General features: G+C 46.3%; 1 protein-coding gene and 2 pseudogenes across 1 annotated transcript in view; 1 reads left to right on the forward strand and 2 right to left on the reverse strand.

The window, feature by feature from the left end:
* The window catches only part of LOC105003396, a 51388-nt pseudogene extending 37561 nt beyond the window's left edge, over positions 1-13827 (forward strand).
* On the reverse strand, positions 7836-8815 carry LOC105003439 (annotated as a pseudogene).
* The window catches only part of LOC105003442, a 6243-nt gene continuing 1817 nt past the window's right edge, over positions 13751-18176 (reverse strand). The window contains exons 4-5 of the mRNA XM_010860618.1: positions 15665-15843; positions 13751-13772 (exon numbers count right to left, since the gene is read on the reverse strand). Coding sequence (XP_010858920.1) covers positions 13751-13772; positions 15665-15843 — 201 coding nt within the window. The remainder of the gene's footprint in view (positions 13773-15664; positions 15844-18176) is intronic.

Here is an 18176-nt window from a genome sequence, read left to right on the forward strand (position 1 = left end):
CCATGAAGTGATGGGACCAGATGCCATGATCTTAGTTTTCTGAATGTTGAGTTTTAAGCCAACTTTTCTACTCTCCTCTTTCACTTTCATCAAGAGATCTCTTTAGTTTTTATTTAACTGCTTATTTAACTTATAAGCAGAGTACACCATGGGAAATGCTAGGCTGGATAAAGCTCAGTTGGAATAAAGATTGCTGGGAGAAATATCAATAGCCTCAGATATGCAGATGACACCACCCTTATGGCAGAAAGTGAAGAGGAACTAAAAAACCTTTGATGAAAGTAAAAGAGGAGAGTGAAAAAGTTGGCTTAAATCTCAACACTCAGAAAACTAAGATCATGGCATCTGGTCCCATCACTTCATGGCAAATAGATGGGGAAACAGTGGAAACTGCGGTCGACTTTATTTTTCTGGGCTCCAAAATCACTGCAGATGGTGATTGCAACCATGAAATTAAAAGACGCTTCCTCCTTGGAAGAAAAGTTATGACCAAACCAGACAGCATATTAAAAAGCAGAATACTGCATTTCAGACTCTTGTGGACTATGATGGCTACTCATTTCTTCTAAAGGATTCTTGCCCACAGTAGTAGATATAATGGTCCTCTGAGTTAAATTCACCCATTCCAGTCCATTTTAGTTCGCTGATTCATAAAATATCGATATTCACTCTTGCCATCTCCTGTTTGACCACTTACAATGTGCCTTGATTCATAAACCCAATTTCCAGGTTCCTATGCAATATCGCTCTTTACAGCATCACACTTTATTTCCATCACCCGTCACATCCACAACTGGGTGTTGGTGTTGCTTTGGCTCCGTCTCTTAATTCTTTCTGGAGTTATTTCTCCACTGATCTCCAGTAGCATATTGGGCACCTACCGACCTGGGGAGTTCATCTTTCAGTGTCCTATATTTTGCCTTTTCATACTGGACTGGAAAAGGTCGGTTTTCATTGCAATCTCGAAGAAAGGCAATGCAAAGGAACGTTCAAACTACCGCACAATTGCAGTCATCTCTCATGCTAGCAAAGCAACGCTCAAAATTCTCCAAGCCAGGCTTCAACAGTACATGAACCACGAACCTCCAGATGTTCAAGCTGGATTTAGAAAAGGCAGAGAAACCAGAGATCAAATTGCCAACATCTGTTGGATCATTGAAAAAGCAAGAGAGTTCCAGAAAAACATCTACTTCTGCTTTATTGACTATGCCAAAGATTTTGACTGTGTGGATCACAACAAACTGGAAAATTCTTCAAGAGATGGGAATACCAGACCACTTGACCTGCCTCCTGAAAATTCTGGTCAGGAAGAAACAGTTAGAACTTAACATGAAACAACAGACTGGTTCCAAATCCGGAAAGCTGTACTTTTCAGATATACAAATATACTAAGGCTGTATATTGTCACCCTGCTTATTTAACTTCTATGCAGAGTACATCATGAGAAATTCTGGGCTGAAGAAGCACAAGCTTGAATTAAGATTGCTGGGAGAAATATCCATAACCTCAGATATGCAGATGACACCACCCTTATGGCAGAAAGTGAAGAGGAACTAAAAAACCTTTGATGAAAGTAAAAGAGGAGAGTGAAAAAGTTGGCTTAAATCTCAACATTCAGAAAACTAAGATCATGGCATCTGGTCCCATCACTTCATGGGAAATAGATGGGGAAACAGTGGAAACTGCAGTCGACTTTATTTTTCTGGGCTCCAAAATCACTACAGATGGTGATTGCAGCCATGAAATTAAAAGACGCTTACTTCTTGGAAGGAAAGTTATGACCAACCTAGACAGCATATTAAAAAGCAGAGACATTACTTTGCCAACAAAGGTCCGTCTAGTCAAGGCTATGGTTTTTCCAGTAGTCATGCATGGATGTGAGAGTTGGACTGTAAAGAAAGTTGAGCGCTGAAAAACTGATGCTTTTCAACTGTGATGTTGGAGAAGACTCTTGAGAGTCTGTAGGACTGCAAGGAGATCCAACCAGTCCATTCTAAAGGAGATCAGTCCTGGGTGTTCACTGGAGGACTGATGTTGAAGCTGGAACTCCAATACTTTGGCCACCTGATGTGGAGAGCTGACTCATTTGAAAAGACCCTGATGCTGGGACAGATTGAGGGCAGGAGAAGAAGGGATGACGGAGGATGAGATGGTTGGATGGCACCATCAACTCAATGGACATGAGTTTAGAATTTAGATTTTTGTGTTATTTTAGTATGTTTTTAGAGCTAACTTGTACCTTATAGCTGCACATGATTTTTGGCATAGCTTTAGTTTTTCCTGATGTTTCTAACTGGCTTCATTTTCACCCCTTGTACTGTTTATCTTCAACATTTTTTCCATTTCTTTCCAACTGTGCCTCATGTGATACTGAGTCCCCTTTCCCCAAAGACTCTGGACATTTTATCCCATTCTGGACTGGTTTCTCTCTAGTTCTGCTGCGTGCCCAGCTGGGATCCTTGGATTCCCTTTCCTCTGGCTTGATGTTCCTGATTCCTGCATCCCACGTCTATCTCTCTCATGGGTGTCCTTTACCTTCCTCCATAATTAAACAAGCACATAATCTATTTTTTTCCTGCAACTCATTCTCAAGTAGCTTTCTGAAAAGTCTGGTGAAGAGTGAAGGCTACTGTGAATATGGGATGGGCCATGATGTTGGTAAACTTGCCCCCTGCTATCCCCTCTTCCTCCCTCTCATCTTGCTCCCTCTGGGGCTTTGCCCAGCAGACCGTTCTTCTCTCCTGTGAACGCTCCCTGTTTCTCTCCCTCCACTGCGCTCCTCTTCACTCAGCTATCACTTCTCCGTCCAGTGAGTCTTCAGACATTTGTTGAAGCCTCTGGTCTCCCGTTGCCCCCATGCTTGTTTTTATTAGCAGCAGAGGGAGGAGAGGCAGGCTATGGGTTCTTGAGCCCAGATTGTCGGGTGGAGCTGTTCCAGGGGCAAGACTTCTGACCTTGGGTGAGTCATGTAACATCTGTACTTCAGCTTCCTTATTTGTAAATGAGGATATAATGCTACACATCTCAAAGGCTAATAGAATAAAATACAAGTTGTCATTTGTAAAGTTTTAGAGCAAATACCATTGCAAAGCAAAGACCGCAAACACAAGTCACTCTTATCAGTAGCTGGTATTATAACTGTAAGTATCTCTACTGTCATTTCAGGCAGGTCTCAGGAGAAGTAGTTGACAAAGGCTCTTTTGCTTTCTTCAAACAGTAGTTAAATGTCATCAACATTTGCTTTCCTTCCTCATCTCCCATGGCAAGATAATCACAAGCAGAACCAAAATAGATTTTTTATATATAAAAATATGAACTGCTCTTTTTTTTGAGGAACACTGAGAATGGGAAAGTCTGAAAGGATGGATGCCCTTATATATCATGAGTGTGAGCATAAATTGCTGCAATTTCTTTGCATAACACTGTGTCTCTAGGTATGAATATTTTTTAGGTGCTGATGCCTTATGGTCTAGCCTAGATAGCTATATCCTAGATTCTATATCCTACATCCTAGATAGCTATCTAGCTATATCCCACTCTTAGGTATAGCTTAAGGGAACAGTCTCAAACATAGTTTTATACAAGGAGAATGTTCTTTACACTATTATTTGCATAAGGAATTAGAAACAACCTAAAGTCCAGTAGTCAGGGGAGGACAGCAGAGGGACAGAGTACCATTGGGGTCCTCAGCCACTCAGGGCAGGGATACAGGAAGTGGGGTGGGGGCGATGGGACTCCAGGCCTTTGTGGGATAAAGGCTCTTGCAGAAGCAAGGAGGGCGTGGGCTGTGGGAGCTGTATCACCAGCAACTTTATCAAGGCAGAGAATTAAGCGCAGAGAGCAAGACATTATTTTGGAATGAAAGCACTCATTTAACTGATAAACATATATCCACAAATAAATATCTTTGTATATTAAAGGGAGTAGAGCATAATCATCACAAACCTGGGATTTAGATCAGAAAGACTGGGTACAAGCCCAGGTTCTGGAATCAGCTTGAAAACTTCAGCTGATGTAAGTTCAGGTGAGCTTCAGGAGCCTGCAAATCTAGACAATGGATCAATATTAGTTATTACCAATTAGTAAACACAAGTGTTCCTGGCCTCACGTAATTTCCAGATTATTCCTTCCTATCTGGTCTTGTCTCTGGTTTTATTGCTCTGATAACTTTGCAGATGGGTGTCCCCTGTCTGATTACCTTCTCCCTGTGCCCCAACAGGAGAGCAGGACTCTGACTTGGGGGGAGTGTGTGTGGGTGGGGATGAGTAACTTTCCTTAACTAGTGACCTGAAGAGCCCAGGGGACAGAGAACCACAGTGCGTTAAGCTCCCCGTGGCACTGGTGGCCGTCCCAGGGGAACTCACCAGAGCCCTCACCACCCCCTGCTCCCTGCAGGCACTGCTGACTCATGATCGAGCCCACAATCTGTTTTATGTTCCCCAAGGGTGAGGTCACACCTCCTTCCAGCCTGATGCAGACAAGGAGCTGACAGGAGATCTCTGAGACCCCGCTGCTGCCATCATGAGCTCAGAAAACCTCGGAGACCGCTCAGGTAGGCAGCTGCCTCTTTTCTGGCCAGTTCCTACATGTGACCCAGAACTGAGGGTGGTTCCTCCAGGCAGAGTTAACCTACAGAGGAATCAAGAACCAAGAAGAGGATGGATAAGCATCTTGGAGCCCCTCAGGGGGGCCATGTGGAGTACCCCAACAGGAGTGTGTCCACAGAGCCTCTTTCCCAGCCCTCTCCTTGGGGAGCCACTTGCTAGGTGCTCACTTCCTCCCCCACTGCCCTCTAGCAAGTGACTCAGAAGTGAGGCCAGGACAGTCCATGGGGAGGGAGACAGCAGAGGGAGTCCCCAAGGCCAGGCAGGGCAGCAAGGGGGGGGTCCCCCAGCATCCCTGGAGCTCCTCCTGCCCTCTCCCTTGGCTTGAGCCTCCTCCTGCTCCCAGACCCTGGGGCATCACCACAGACACCTTCCATCCAGCTCTTGCCCTGCCACCTGCCCAGCCGCTCTGCAAGGATCAGTGGACACTGAACTGAACCCCAGTCTGACTTTTGCCACCTCCCACCAAGAGGGGAGGGGTGATGGGGTTTTACACAGGATCACACCTGCCTCCACCCCTTCACCGCCCATCCTGAGTGTCTCTGATCAGCAAGATGAAGCCTCTCACATGGTAGTCTTACTCAACGGCAGGTGGCTTCAAACCTTTTTAAAAATTAGGTAGCATTGGTCTATAACATTCTATAAATTTCATGTATACAACATTATGTTTCTACTTCTGTATATGCTGCAGTGTGCTCACCACCAAAAATCACTCGCAAAAGTCCCTCTAGGTGTACTGTATGGTAGAGTGAAGAAATCACAGGAGTTTAAAATAAGGAGGATTCAAGTCATATCCAAGAAGTGTCTGATACTTGAGCTTGGATTCCACCTCTGAGCTTTCTGCTCACTGGCCTGGTGCTGTCCCTTATCCTGTCTGAGTCTCACTTTCCTCATCTGTGAAATAAGAATAATGTATCTGTGTGTGCATGTACCAGGAAACACATCTCACATTGTGACCCAGCCCCACCCTCCATATATATATATTATATATATATATCTCCTAGTTGCCTATGTCTTACCTACAATTCCATAATCCCTGGGCTTCCGTGGTGGCTCAGACGGTAAAAGAATCTGCCTGCAATGCAGAAGATCCAGGTTCGATTCCTGGGTCGGGAAGATCCTCTGAAGAAGGAAATTGCAACCCACTCCAGTATTCTTGCCAGGAGAATTTCAGGGATAGGGGAGACTTGAAGGCTACTGTCCATGGGGTCACAAAGAGTTAGACAGGACTGAGCAACTAACATTGAGCAATTCCATAACCTCTAGATCCCTGAAATCACACAGGGATTTTGGTAACTCATTTGAGCAGTGATCTTGCTCTGTACTGATCTGAAGCTATTTATTGTCATTACATTCTTTATCACATTTAATGTGAATATTCTTTTGTTTCACTGCCAAAACATGAAAGCAGTCATTTATAGGGTGCTGCCAGTCTGTGCTACAAGTAGTAACTAACAAAACACATCCCTTGTATTCCTTCTCTTTGTGTGTGTGTGTGTGGGCTCAGTTGTTCGGTTGTGTCCAAATCTTTATGGCCTCATGGACTGTTGTCTGCCAGGCTCCTCTGTTCTTGGGATTTTCCAGGCAAGAATGCTGGAGTGGGTTGCCATCTCCTACTCCAGGGGATATTTCCAACCCAAGGATCTAACGCATGACTCTTGCATCTCCTTCCTGCATTGGCAGGCGAATTTTTAACACTGCATCTCCTGGGAAGCCCTCCTTCTCTTTCTGAAGGTTTAAAATTGTAGATTCCTGAAGACACCTAAATTCCAGGATTAGATCATTATCTCTGGAGGTTTGGAAGTCCAAAATCAAGGTAGTGGTGGTTTCTGGTGAGACCTCTCCACCTGTTGTGTAAATTCTAACTGCCTTTTCTCTCTGTCCTCACATGGCCTTTCCTCTGGGGGAGAGGGAAGGAATAGAGAGAGACTCTGGTGTCTTCTTTTCTAATAAATACATTTAACTTATTGGATTAGGGCCCCACACTTATGACCTCATTTTACCATAATTACCTCCTTAAAGGCCCAGTCTTCAAATATAGTCACCAGGGGGTTAGATCTTCAACATATGAATTGGGGGGTGGGGGGAAAACAGTTCCATCCATAACCCCAGGTTACTCTGCCAAGAGTGCCCAGGTGATCGCTGCTCAAGAAAATGAATTTTAACTAATATGTACTAAATACCATTTTTTTTTAATGTGCTGTAGAATTTATTGCAGATACCATGTTATGATAACCAAAGCAGATCATCCTTAAGGCATCAAATTTGTTTATTAATTTAAACAAAAATATATGGTCCATGTCTCACAAAGAGATAATTTTAAATTTACTTTGAATTTGAACCAATCAATACATATGTATTTGGAAACAATGCAAAGGATGTGCTAAGTCCTTTCAGTCACGTCTCACTCTTTGTGACCCCATGGACTATAACCCATCGGCGTCCTCTGCCCATGGAATTCTCCAGGCAAGAATACTGGAGTGGGTTGCCATTCCCTTCTCCAGGGGATCTTCCCGACCCAGGGATCCAACCCACATCTCCTACATCTTCTGCACTGTCAGGCAGGTTCTTTACCACCAGCGCCACCTAGGAAGCCCAACTGTGCTCCTAGTATCATATCATCCCAGAGATAAGGCTGCTGTCCTCACAGAGTACATAGATCACTGGTAATCAATCCTTAACCTAGTGAAGAGCATAAAATATTGGGGAAAATTGGAAAGCTAACAGATTTCTCTGGACATTGTTTATCTTGCCCCTCTGAGAGACTTGTAGCTATAGATGAGATTAGTTTGGAAAAGAGGTCTTATTTAGTTCAGAGAATCGTCAAAGAGTCCAATATAGTTGTGGGCTAATCAGAGACTAAAGAAACTTTATAAGGAGAAGTAGGCTTGGAAATCAAGCAGTCCTCTTTTAAATTAGCATGTTTTAGTCAAAAGTATGGAATTAATGATAAGCATCAGTTAGGAATTTCTGCAATGTCCTCCAATGCCAAGTGACCACTAACATCCTATTTCCCATTATGATGATTCCCTGATGAGAGGTAGAAGGCATAAAGAATATTGCCAGCTATAAAATAAACTACACTCCAATGCCTATGATTGCTAAAAAGAAATATTTTTTTAAATAGAAGAAACTCACTGAATCAAATGAATGCTAAGCAAAGCAAACACAGTGTACTCAAAACTGAAGTAAGAAACCTCTCATTACACAGGAAATCAATGCAAGGATTAATCATTTTAAGAGAAGAATCATTTTCCCATAGCCCCACAGCTATGAATGATATTTTCATGAGCCTGGGCTGCCTTCTCCAGTGAATACCCAAGGCCTATTACTGGTCTCAACCAACCAATTTCCATTCCAGCTTGGAGGGCTGCTTGCAAACTGCTGACATCCCTCCTTGGAGGATGAATGGAGAGTTACTCCTTTTGTTCTATATTCCTTTGTCATGGATCCTGTGGGTTTATTTCAATAGGATTTATTTATACGGCCAACAACTATTACTCGTCCTCCATGTGACAAAAAATTTAAATCTTCACTAAGTTTGACATTAGCAAACATTTCAATAATCACGTCAACTCTTTTTTCACCAACAGATTTCTTAGTTTTATCAATATTATTAGCTTCTTTGTGATTAAACACTTCGTGGGATCCATTTTGGAAAGCAATCTTTTGTCCTTCCTCAGTAGTAGCTGTGCCCAAAATCTTTAAGCCATAAGCTCTAACCATTTGGCATGCTGCTCTTCCAGCTCCTCCACTTGCCCAAGAACACTTTCTCCAGCTTTCACACGGACACTGGGGAGCAGACTCGATAGCAGTAAAACATGAGATGCTGATGGTAGCTTCTTGTTTAAAGTCCAGTTTTTCTGGCAACGTGTGAATAGTGTGATGGGCTGCCAGAGCAAACTTGGTGTAGCCCCCAGAGATCATCCTGGTAGTGAATGTCACCTTTCTTGAAAGCAGATATATTCTCTCCAGCAGTTCTACTATCCCAGCCACATCTCAGCTAGGAGTATAAGGTAGGAATAATTTTATACTGTGAGTGCCAGAGCGGATATATGCGTCCACTGGGTTTATACCACATGCTTGGACTTTGTTAGAACCTGGTGGTCTTTCAGAATTGATACAGCAACATCCAACTGGAGTTTTAGCACTTCGGGTCCACCAAATTCAAAAACTCAAATAGCTCTCACCAACTTCTGTCCTGTCACCATAGTGATCTAGATACCTGTTCTAGGCTGGAAAATCAAAATCTGCAAGCCCTCCCTCAGATTCCACAGGGTTAAAAAAAAAAAAAAAGAGCTACTCAATACCATTTATTATCCACCACACATTTTTCTGGGTTTTCCTGGTGACTCAGACAGTAAAGAATCTGCCTGCAACAGAGGAGACCTGTATTTCATCCCTGGGTCGGGAAGATCCCCTGGAGGAGGGAATGGATACCCACTCCAGTATTTTTGCCTGAAGAATTCCATGGACAGAGGAGCCTGGTGGGCTACAGTCCACGCGGTCCCAAAAAATCAAAGACCACTGGACGACAAACGCTTTCCCTTTTTCACTTCACAAGTTCTAACCTTATTCCCTTTCCTTTCATCTAGATACTGAGATCTTTTTTGAGTATGTCGCTGAGTATCTCTGGGACAAACTGAGCAGAGAGGAACTGCTACTCCTGCTGACTGAATTCCTGAATAAAATTGAGGCTGAGGCTGGTTTGTCCAGGTAACCTGCACAGGTGTGTCAGGAAGGTCACCCACACGCCGAAGCACCAGGCTAGTTTCCTCCTGGCAGGCACACCTCCCCAAGCAGGACCATATGGTGGGGCTGAGGACGTTCCTTCTCAACATCTCATGAGGAATGTTTCCTCCATGTCATTTGCTGGCAGTGAACAACCTTGAATGGAGAAAAGATGAAACCTGCAAGGAAGGGGCAGGTTATGTGACCTTGGACGTGTTACGGAACTACTCTCTGCTTTAGTTTCTTCATCTGTTCAGTTAAATTGTGAGGACACTGAGATTATGCATGCAACGAACTTCCCATACTGACTGACACAGAGTAGGTGTTTGGTCAATATTAACATTTTTAAAACTTGTGGGGAAAAGACAGGGGTCAAGAGTCTTCTTTCTGGTGATGAAAATCAAGCAGAATTTCCTTTGGGGCAAGTCAGAAAATCCTGATGCCATCGTTTGTATTACTCAGGCTTCTGCCTAGAGCCTTTCTATTCCCCATCTTAGGAACTGTACCAAACGATTGTATCAAACCAATCAGCAGGATCCTGCTGGCCCATAAGGCAGAAAGGCTAGAGAGGAACTGGTTGGAGCTGGTGGGATCCTGGATCTAGCGCTGCCCATCTCTGGGGCTCTGTGCTTATATGTTAGAGTCTCAGACTTGCCTCTGTCCAATGGGAATAGCAATTTAGTCTGATGGACTATGTTCATGGCCTCAGAGTGAACTATAGGGTCAGAGGCGGGGAAGCAAGGACCAGGGAGGCCTGAACCAGGATCAGACCCAGGGTCAGGGTGGAGCAGAAAGTCCAGGTTGGAAGACTAGTAGGCAGGCTTGGGCAGCAGGACCAGGACTAGAGTGAGGAGGGTGGGCCCTAAGGATACAGAACTGAAGGGGCTGTGACTCTAACAGAGGTCCCGTGAGTGGGAGGAGGGGCATTTCTTCCCTCCCTGACGGGATCCTCTCATGCTGGACTAGAGAGCCCTGGGTGACTATGTCTGCACACCCTGCCTGGGACCTGGCTCCTCACTCCATCTGGGACCCTCTTCTAATTTACATGGAGACACCCTGACAGTGGAAGGCCACGTGGCTCAGTGAGCCCTCCAGGGTCACAGTGAGTGGCTGTGATTATGTGTCATTTGAGGAATTCTGAGGAGCCTCATGCATCCCCACTGAAGAGGAAAACACTTCCTCCACCAGCTGTGCAAGTACTGGTCTCTTCAGGCTCAGCCATTCAGATGGATGTTTCTTCACGTCTCTTGAATCTTTAGAGGATCCACAAAGTTCCACATGACCTTGGGGTGCAGCCTCATTGCTAAGTCACTTCAGTCGTGTCCGACTCTGTGCGACCCCATAGATGACAGCCCACCAGGCTCCCCCGTCCCTGGTATTCTCCAGGCAAGAACACTGGAGTGGGTTGCCATTTCCTTCTCCAATGCATGAAAGTGAAAAGTGAAAGTGAAGTCGCTTAGTCGTGTCTGACTCTAGCGACCCCATGGACTGCAGCCTACCAGGCTCCTCTGTCCATGGGATCTTCTAGGCAAAAGTACTGGAGTGGGGTGCCATTGCCTTCTCTGGCAGGCTCATTAGGCTGTCACAAATTAACATATGACCCCTGAGAGGTCAGAGGTGCTGGGTGCTGGGTCAAGAGTCAGTGAGGTGGGCTGCAGAGACCAGGGGAACCAGCCACACATCTCCTGATTTCCAGGCAGTTGGGGCAGTGGATGAACTTAGGGACCTTCTGCTGGTAAGGTCAAGGGCACAAGCCTTAGAAGACAGCAGATGGTAGACTACATGACTGATATGGTGCCTTCTAGTTCTGACTTTGGGGTTGTTGTTGTTTTTTCTACAAATTCTAAGTCACAGAGACAGCCAATCTGCAAAGGGTGAGGGCACAGTGCCCAGGACTATGCTTTCATTTGAACCAATGGTAAATTTAGGGGATCCCAAAAAACACCCTCAGGTTTGAGAATTCCCTATAGAGCAGACAGGACTCACTGAGAGCCATCCTGATCCCAGTGTATTACGGGAAGCCTGTGGGTTTCCATCAGTCACAGGGCAGAGTCTGGGTGGATTTCACACCCGAAGCTTCAGTTGTCCCCAGGATGCATCACTGTTCTGGAACTCAGTGAGTGGCAGGTCACACGGAACACTGCCTGCCAGGGACACACACCCATTTAAAAACAAATTATCCTGACTTGTGGTCTCCAGAGCCTCCCAGAGGTCAGACTAATTCCTAGAGTCCGGCTCCTTCAGAGGTCAGAACTGATACCACATGACCCAGAGGCCCCATCATACATCTCATCAGACTGTCCAGTGGCAAGAGGCCCAGGCAGACGAGGACATTCATATCAGCCAGAATATTCTAGGGCTTAGGGACTACTTCCCTGTAGCCAAGGGCAAAGAAATGTTGACTCCTCACTATACACCGAGGCCCTTGAATACAAGTTTTCTGCTCCAATCCCACTCGTCTTTATTTGTGGAGTTCCCAGCTTACCAACTCTTTGGAAGTGATGATGTTGACCTGTCTCTGAGGCGTCTTTACCATCTGTTTTTTCTTTCTGGATGAGCCACATGGTTTGTGGGATCCTAGTTTCACAATCAGGGGTTGAGGCACATCCTGGGCAGTGAGGGTGCAGAGTCCTAACCTCTGGACCGCCAGGGAATTCCGTCAAATACCTCTCTTAACTTACCAGTATCCTAAGGTGACATTTGTTTATCTGTTCCAGGATTAAACGGGGCTTCTCTGGTGGCTCAGATGGTAAAGAGTCTGCCCGCAATGCGGGAGACCTGGGTTCAATCCCTGGGTCGATAAGATCCCCTGGAGAAGGAAATGGCAACCGTATCCAGTACTCTTGCCTGGGAAATCCCATGGACAGAGGAGCCAGGCAGACCACAGTCCATGGGGTCGCAAAGAGTCGGACACGACTGACGACTTCACTTTCTTTTCTTTCTTTCTTTTCAGGATTGAATAAGTATATGAAGGATCTAAAAGGTACAAAACCTGTGTTGAAAGAGAAAATTTTACATTTTTAAAATTCTTTTCTAATAAATTTATAATGCTAAATCCATATTTATGCAGAATAGACATTATGGAACCTATTTTGCAGACAAGCAAACTGCCTTTCTAATCCCTTGACCTTCATTGTTATAGGAAAGACGTGGTTGCACTACACAAATATCTAAACGAATTGAAAGGAGACTTGATAGGGAAGGACCAGGAAACGCTCACAGAATGGCAGATGGACAGGAGGCGGTTTCTGAAGAAGTTTCCTCGGGTGAAGCAGCAGCTGGAGGAGCACATGGGAAAGCTCCACAAGCTCGCAGACAAGGTTGACAAGGACCACAAGGAGCATACCATCTCCAACATGGCGGCCCACACCGCTGGCGCTGTATCTGGCGCCTGGACCCTCCTTGGCCTGGCTCTGCCACCCGTGATGGGGGGGCAGTCTGGCATTCTCGGCCGCTGGGTTAGGGCTGGGAGCAGCAGCTGCCGTGACAACTGCGTCCACCAGCTACAAGGAAAACGCAAGCAGGTCAGCAGCCGAAACTGAAGCCAGTAGCCTGATGTCAACTGGCGTCAAGAAATGGAAGGTGCTCCTAGAGGTACTCAGGAGCAACCCCTGAATTGTTGATACAACAGAGAAATTGGCAAAAGCTGTGCGACACATTCAAAAAAATATGCGTGCCATGGAAACAGGCAAAGACAACCCTGAATTTGCAGCCAATGTAGGCGACTACTTGGGCCCTGGGAAAATCGTAGTCCCAGGCACCTGGCTGGTAAAGAAGGCCTGTTCCGTTACCATGGCTTCGGCAGCTGTCACAGGAGCCCAGATCATGGGTGCAGCCACCACAGGTGTCTTCCTCCTGGTGGATGTGGGCTTCCTAGTGAAGGAGTCAATGCACTTGCATAATGGTGCAAAGGCAGAGTCTGCTGAAACCTGAGGCAGTTGGCCAGGGAGCTGGAGAGGAATTTGCAGGAGCTCAACAAGATGTATGAACTTCTGCAGTAGGGCCTGACTCAGCCACCCCGAGGACAGTGCAGGAACCAGGATAAACATGGGTCAAGGTGCAGAGGTATCTTGTTAGAGAAAAAAAGGAGAGGGAGAGAAAATTTTTGGAGCTGAGTATCAGGAATTTAGGGTTTCTGCAGCTGAGCACAGCAGGGGAGGGCTGGATGTTGGTGATGGCTCAGGGAGAGTGAAGGAAGGAGCCTGGAGCCTGGATTGAGGGAAGAGGGGGAACTAGAGAAGGGTTGGGGGTTGGGGAGAGAGACCACTTTCTTCCTTCATACTATGAAATGTTATTTTGTATTGAGGAATAGCCGATCAACAATGTTGTGATACTTTCAGGTGAACAGTGAAGGGACTCGGCCATACACATACATGTATCCATTCTCCCCCCAAACCCCTCCCATCAGAAACCACTTATTTTGAACTCAAGAAGTCACTGGGGGCAGAATAAAGGGAGAGGCAGGGACCCCACTCCAGTACTCTTGCCTGGAAAATCCCGTGGATGGAGGAGCCTGGTAGGTTGCAGTCCATGGGGTCGCTGGGAGTCGGACAGGACTGAGTGACCTCACTTTCACTTTTCACTTTTCACTTTCATGCATTGGAGAAGGAAATGGCAACCCAGTCTAGTGTTCTTGCCTGGAGAAACCCAGGGACGGTGGAGCCTGGTGGGCTGCCATCTATGGGGTCGCACAGAGTCGGACATGACTGAAGTGACTTAGCAGCAGCAGCAGCAGGGGAACTAGCAATGAAAGACCAGGAACATGAACCGGTAGAAGATGAGAGAAAGTCAAAGAGTCAGGATTGTTGGAATCCAGGAGAAGTAGCAGGGGCTCCTCTATCACCCTCACCAAGGTCTGATGCCCCAGCAAGAAGAGTCTCCCCCTGGTGGTGGTCTCTAGCCCTACTTCTCCAGCTTCAACTCACCTTTGATCTCAGCAGCTTATCGTAATTAGCCAGTGACTTCTTTTGCTTGCTTCTTTAATTGAAGTACAGTTGATTTACAATATTGTATTTGTTTCAGATATACAGCAAAGTGTTTCAGTTATCATGTATCTCTGTATATATCTGTTCTTTTTAATTTTTTCATTACAGATTATTACAAGATACTGAATATTTTCCCCTGTGCTATACATTAAGTTCTTGAGGGTTTTTTAAAATCTATTTTATGTATGGTAATGTGCATCTTTTAATCCTATACTCCTAATTTACCCCCTCCCCCTTTGGAAACAATAAATTTGTTTTCTGTGACTCTGAGTCTGTTTTGATTTGTTAATAAGTTCGTTTGTATTCTTCTTCTCTTTTTTTTGGCCATGCCAAGCAGCTTTTGGGATCTCAGTTCCCTGACCAGGGAATGAAAGGGCTTCCCTGGTGACTCAGCTGGTAAAGAAGCCACCTGCAATGCGGGAAACCTGGGTTTGATTCCTGGGTTGGGAAGATCCCCTGGACAAGGGAAAGGCTACCCATTCCAGTATTCTGGCTTGGAGAATTCCACCGACTATATAGTCCATGGGATAAAAAGAGTCGGACACAACTAAGCGACTTTCACTTTCAATTTCATAGCAGTAAAAACACCAAATTCTAAACACTAGACCACCAAGGTACTCCCTGTGCTGTTTTTCAGGTTCTCCATATAAGTGATATTATATATCTGTCTTCTCTGCCTGACTTACTTCACTTAGTATGATCACCTCTAGATCCGTACATGTTACTACAAATGGCATTATTTCATTCTTTTTATGGCTGAGCGATATTCCATTGCATGTACATGCCACATTGTCTTTATCCCTATGTCTGTTGGCAGAGATTGAGTTATTACCATGTCTTTCTATTGTATATAGTGCTGCTAGGAACACTGATGGACAAGGCAATGGCAACCCACTCCAGTGTTCTTGCCTGGAGAATCCCAGAGATGGGGGAGCCTCGTGGGCTGCCATCTATGGGGTGGCACAGAGTCAGACACGACTGACGTGACTTAGCAGCAGCAGCAGCAGCAGGAGGAGGAACATCGAGGTGCACGTATCTTTATGAATTGGAGCTTTTGTCTTTTCCAGATATATGCCCTGAAGTGGGATTGCTGGATCACACGATAGTTCTATTTTTAGTTTTTAAGAAACTTCCATACTGTTTTCCATAGCGGCTGCCCCAATTTACATTCCCACCAGCAGTGCAGGAGGCTTCCCTTTTCTCCACATATTCTCCAAAATTGTTTATTTGTAGACTTTTAGACAATGGCCCTTCTGACTGGTAGGGGGTGATACCTTATTGTAGTTTTGATTATCATTTTTCTAATTATTAGCAATGTTGAGCATCTTTACTATTCCTGTTGGCCATCTGTATGTCTTCACGAAGAATGGTCTATGTAGATCTTCAGGCAGTGACTTCTTGATGACGATGGTGAGGATAATGGTGGTGGCCTCAGTGGTGATGACAACACAGTGGATGGAACATCTAACAAACTGCAAGGTGCTGTTTGGGTCCGGAGTGCACTGAGAGATCAGTGCGCTGATCTGGAAATTCCCATGAAATTCCAGACGTTGTGCAGTAACAGAGGTTGATTTGGAAAAAACAAAAAAGAAAGAAAGAAAAATGAAACCAGTTGTCTGAAACATATCAAGGAACTTCAGGGTGTGTCAAGGAGATCAACAAGCCTGGGGCAAACAGACGTAGCCCATGGGACATCCAGGGGAGCCCTTGTCGTCTGACTTGGGCTGAGCATGGAGATACTCCTCCTCCAGCCCCGGGAACCAGAATGGACACGGGTCACTCAAGGGTGATTGAGAGTAGAGGGCTTGTGTGCAGGTGTGAGAGAAGGTCAGCCGTAAACAGAGGAGAGAGAGAGACCGCTCAAGCCTCACCCAGGCTGCCTTCACGTTTCACCAGGACTCCTGCAGGAGCTTCCAGAACCATCTTCCTGTGTTTACCTTGAGGCACTGCCCTGCCCCCACCCGTCTATTCCCCATGGGGCTAGAATGAGCCTTAAAAATATTGACCTTAGCAGCACCTGCCTCCAGCTCTTCCCTGGCACCTATGACTCTGAGCACAGATGCCCAAAGCCTCCCAGTGTAATAGGGGTGGGGTCCTACAGCCGTTAGCTCGAGCCAGTTAGGAGATTATTCGCAGGAGACCTGGGAGCAGGGTAGTTACAGGTCCCACCCCACCAACAGTCAGCCTGGCAGCAGTGTCCTCTCAACGCAGAGTGTGGTAAGAGGGGGATGGCCGCCTTCTCCCTGGCCCTCCAGGCCTTCCAGCCCCAGGCCTGAAGGGTGGGGGACAGGCTGGGGACGGTGACCGACAGGGCTCCAGAGCCCTTGCTTGGCCGCCCACTGGCCGGGCCCACCCTTGGGAAGACAGTGAACCTCTCATCCATCCCCACCTCTGAGACCTGAGGTGGTGGAGGTCTCCATGGGTCCCAGTCCACAGAGGCCTCAGCAACTGGAGTAAGTGGACACTGTCATTAAGGTGACAGATTTAACCAGCTTCAGTCACTCCATTCAAGTTCCAAGAACTGGTCCAGCTGAGGTCAGTTGTCAACCCCAAGGAGATGCCAGAGGTCAGGGTTAAGTGGCAAGGACATTGCACAGCATCGCTTCAGATCTACTCTGTGGTGGGGGCTGTTCTCTAAGAAGGGCAACAGCTGGGGGCTAGGGATTAACCTGAAGGGCATTTGCTACAACACATGTCCCTATGGATCCCATGCAACAATCTCTTCATGTTAAATGTGAAGCCTGAGGGACAGCTGGGTCTGGGTGCCTGGCTCCCTCAGTGATGACAGCTGGACAGCGCCTAGGGACCTGATGGTGTTGTCAGCTGAAATCTGCCTTCTTATCGGGGCCTGGGCATTGGTGGGAGGACCCAGACTGGGTGCTGGAAGAAGGCTCCTGGGCAGCGTAACCGGCCCATACAGGACCTTTTCCTCTTAGACAGGGCCTGGACCTCAGAGAGTGAAAGTTGAACCTTGAGAATTTGCCCTTTCTTGTCTGAACAGAAAATAACATTTCTATTGTGGAGGTTTTGACAAACATCATGAGCTGACAGTGACCTGACCTTAAAAACAAAGGATCTGACAACAAGAAGTTTGCAAAAACTAACCACTCCCCTCCCACATCTTTACTGTCCAAGGGCTTTGCTGAGAGATTTCGGGGACTTCAGGATGTTTAAGGAATGAGCTACTTCTCATCTCTTGCATGGCCCAGCAATAAACCTTTCTGGGCCCCAAAACTCTGATGTTTTGCTGTTGTTTGGCTCACAGTATGTCAGGCTCTCGGATTTGCATTCTGTAACACATGAAGCCCAAAGTATTCTTCTGGACCCTGGGGTCCCCCAAGGGCAAAGCTAGATGGACCCTGGGGTCCCGCGAGGGCAAAGCTAGATGCCATGTGGAGCCCTATACCATGGCCACAGATACAGAGCTCCACACCAAGGTCATCTCCCAAACTGACTGTGCCCCATAGCAACCGTTGATCTAAACTGGCCAGCTTCCTGACCCCATAGTAGGTTAAAAAAAAAAAACCTCACCCTAATGAATCACTTAATGCCACCCTTCCAGCAGGAATTTTCTTTGTGTTGAGGCTATAAAAATTGGCCACTGGCCCACAAAGAACATCAAGCACGTCGGCTGTCCCTGGTCCATCAGGTAGTCTGCCCACTGTCTGAGCAGCGCTCCTCACTCCCCTCTGCCCTTGGTTCCCAATACTCTCTTCTAAATACCCTGTATCTGGAAATTCTTTCCAACCCTCACACAATCACATTTTTGTGGCCCATATGGGGACTCAGAGGCTTTAGCAGCAGCCCCGTCTTCTCCCCACCAGAGGGCAGTAGCGCCCTCCCCACTTGTGACAAC

This window comes from Bison bison, unplaced genomic scaffold (genome assembly GCF_000754665.1).
Source record: "Bison bison bison isolate TAMUID 2011002044 unplaced genomic scaffold, Bison_UMD1.0 scf7180017864468, whole genome shotgun sequence".
Taxonomy (NCBI): Eukaryota; Metazoa; Chordata; class Mammalia; order Artiodactyla; family Bovidae; genus Bison; species Bison bison.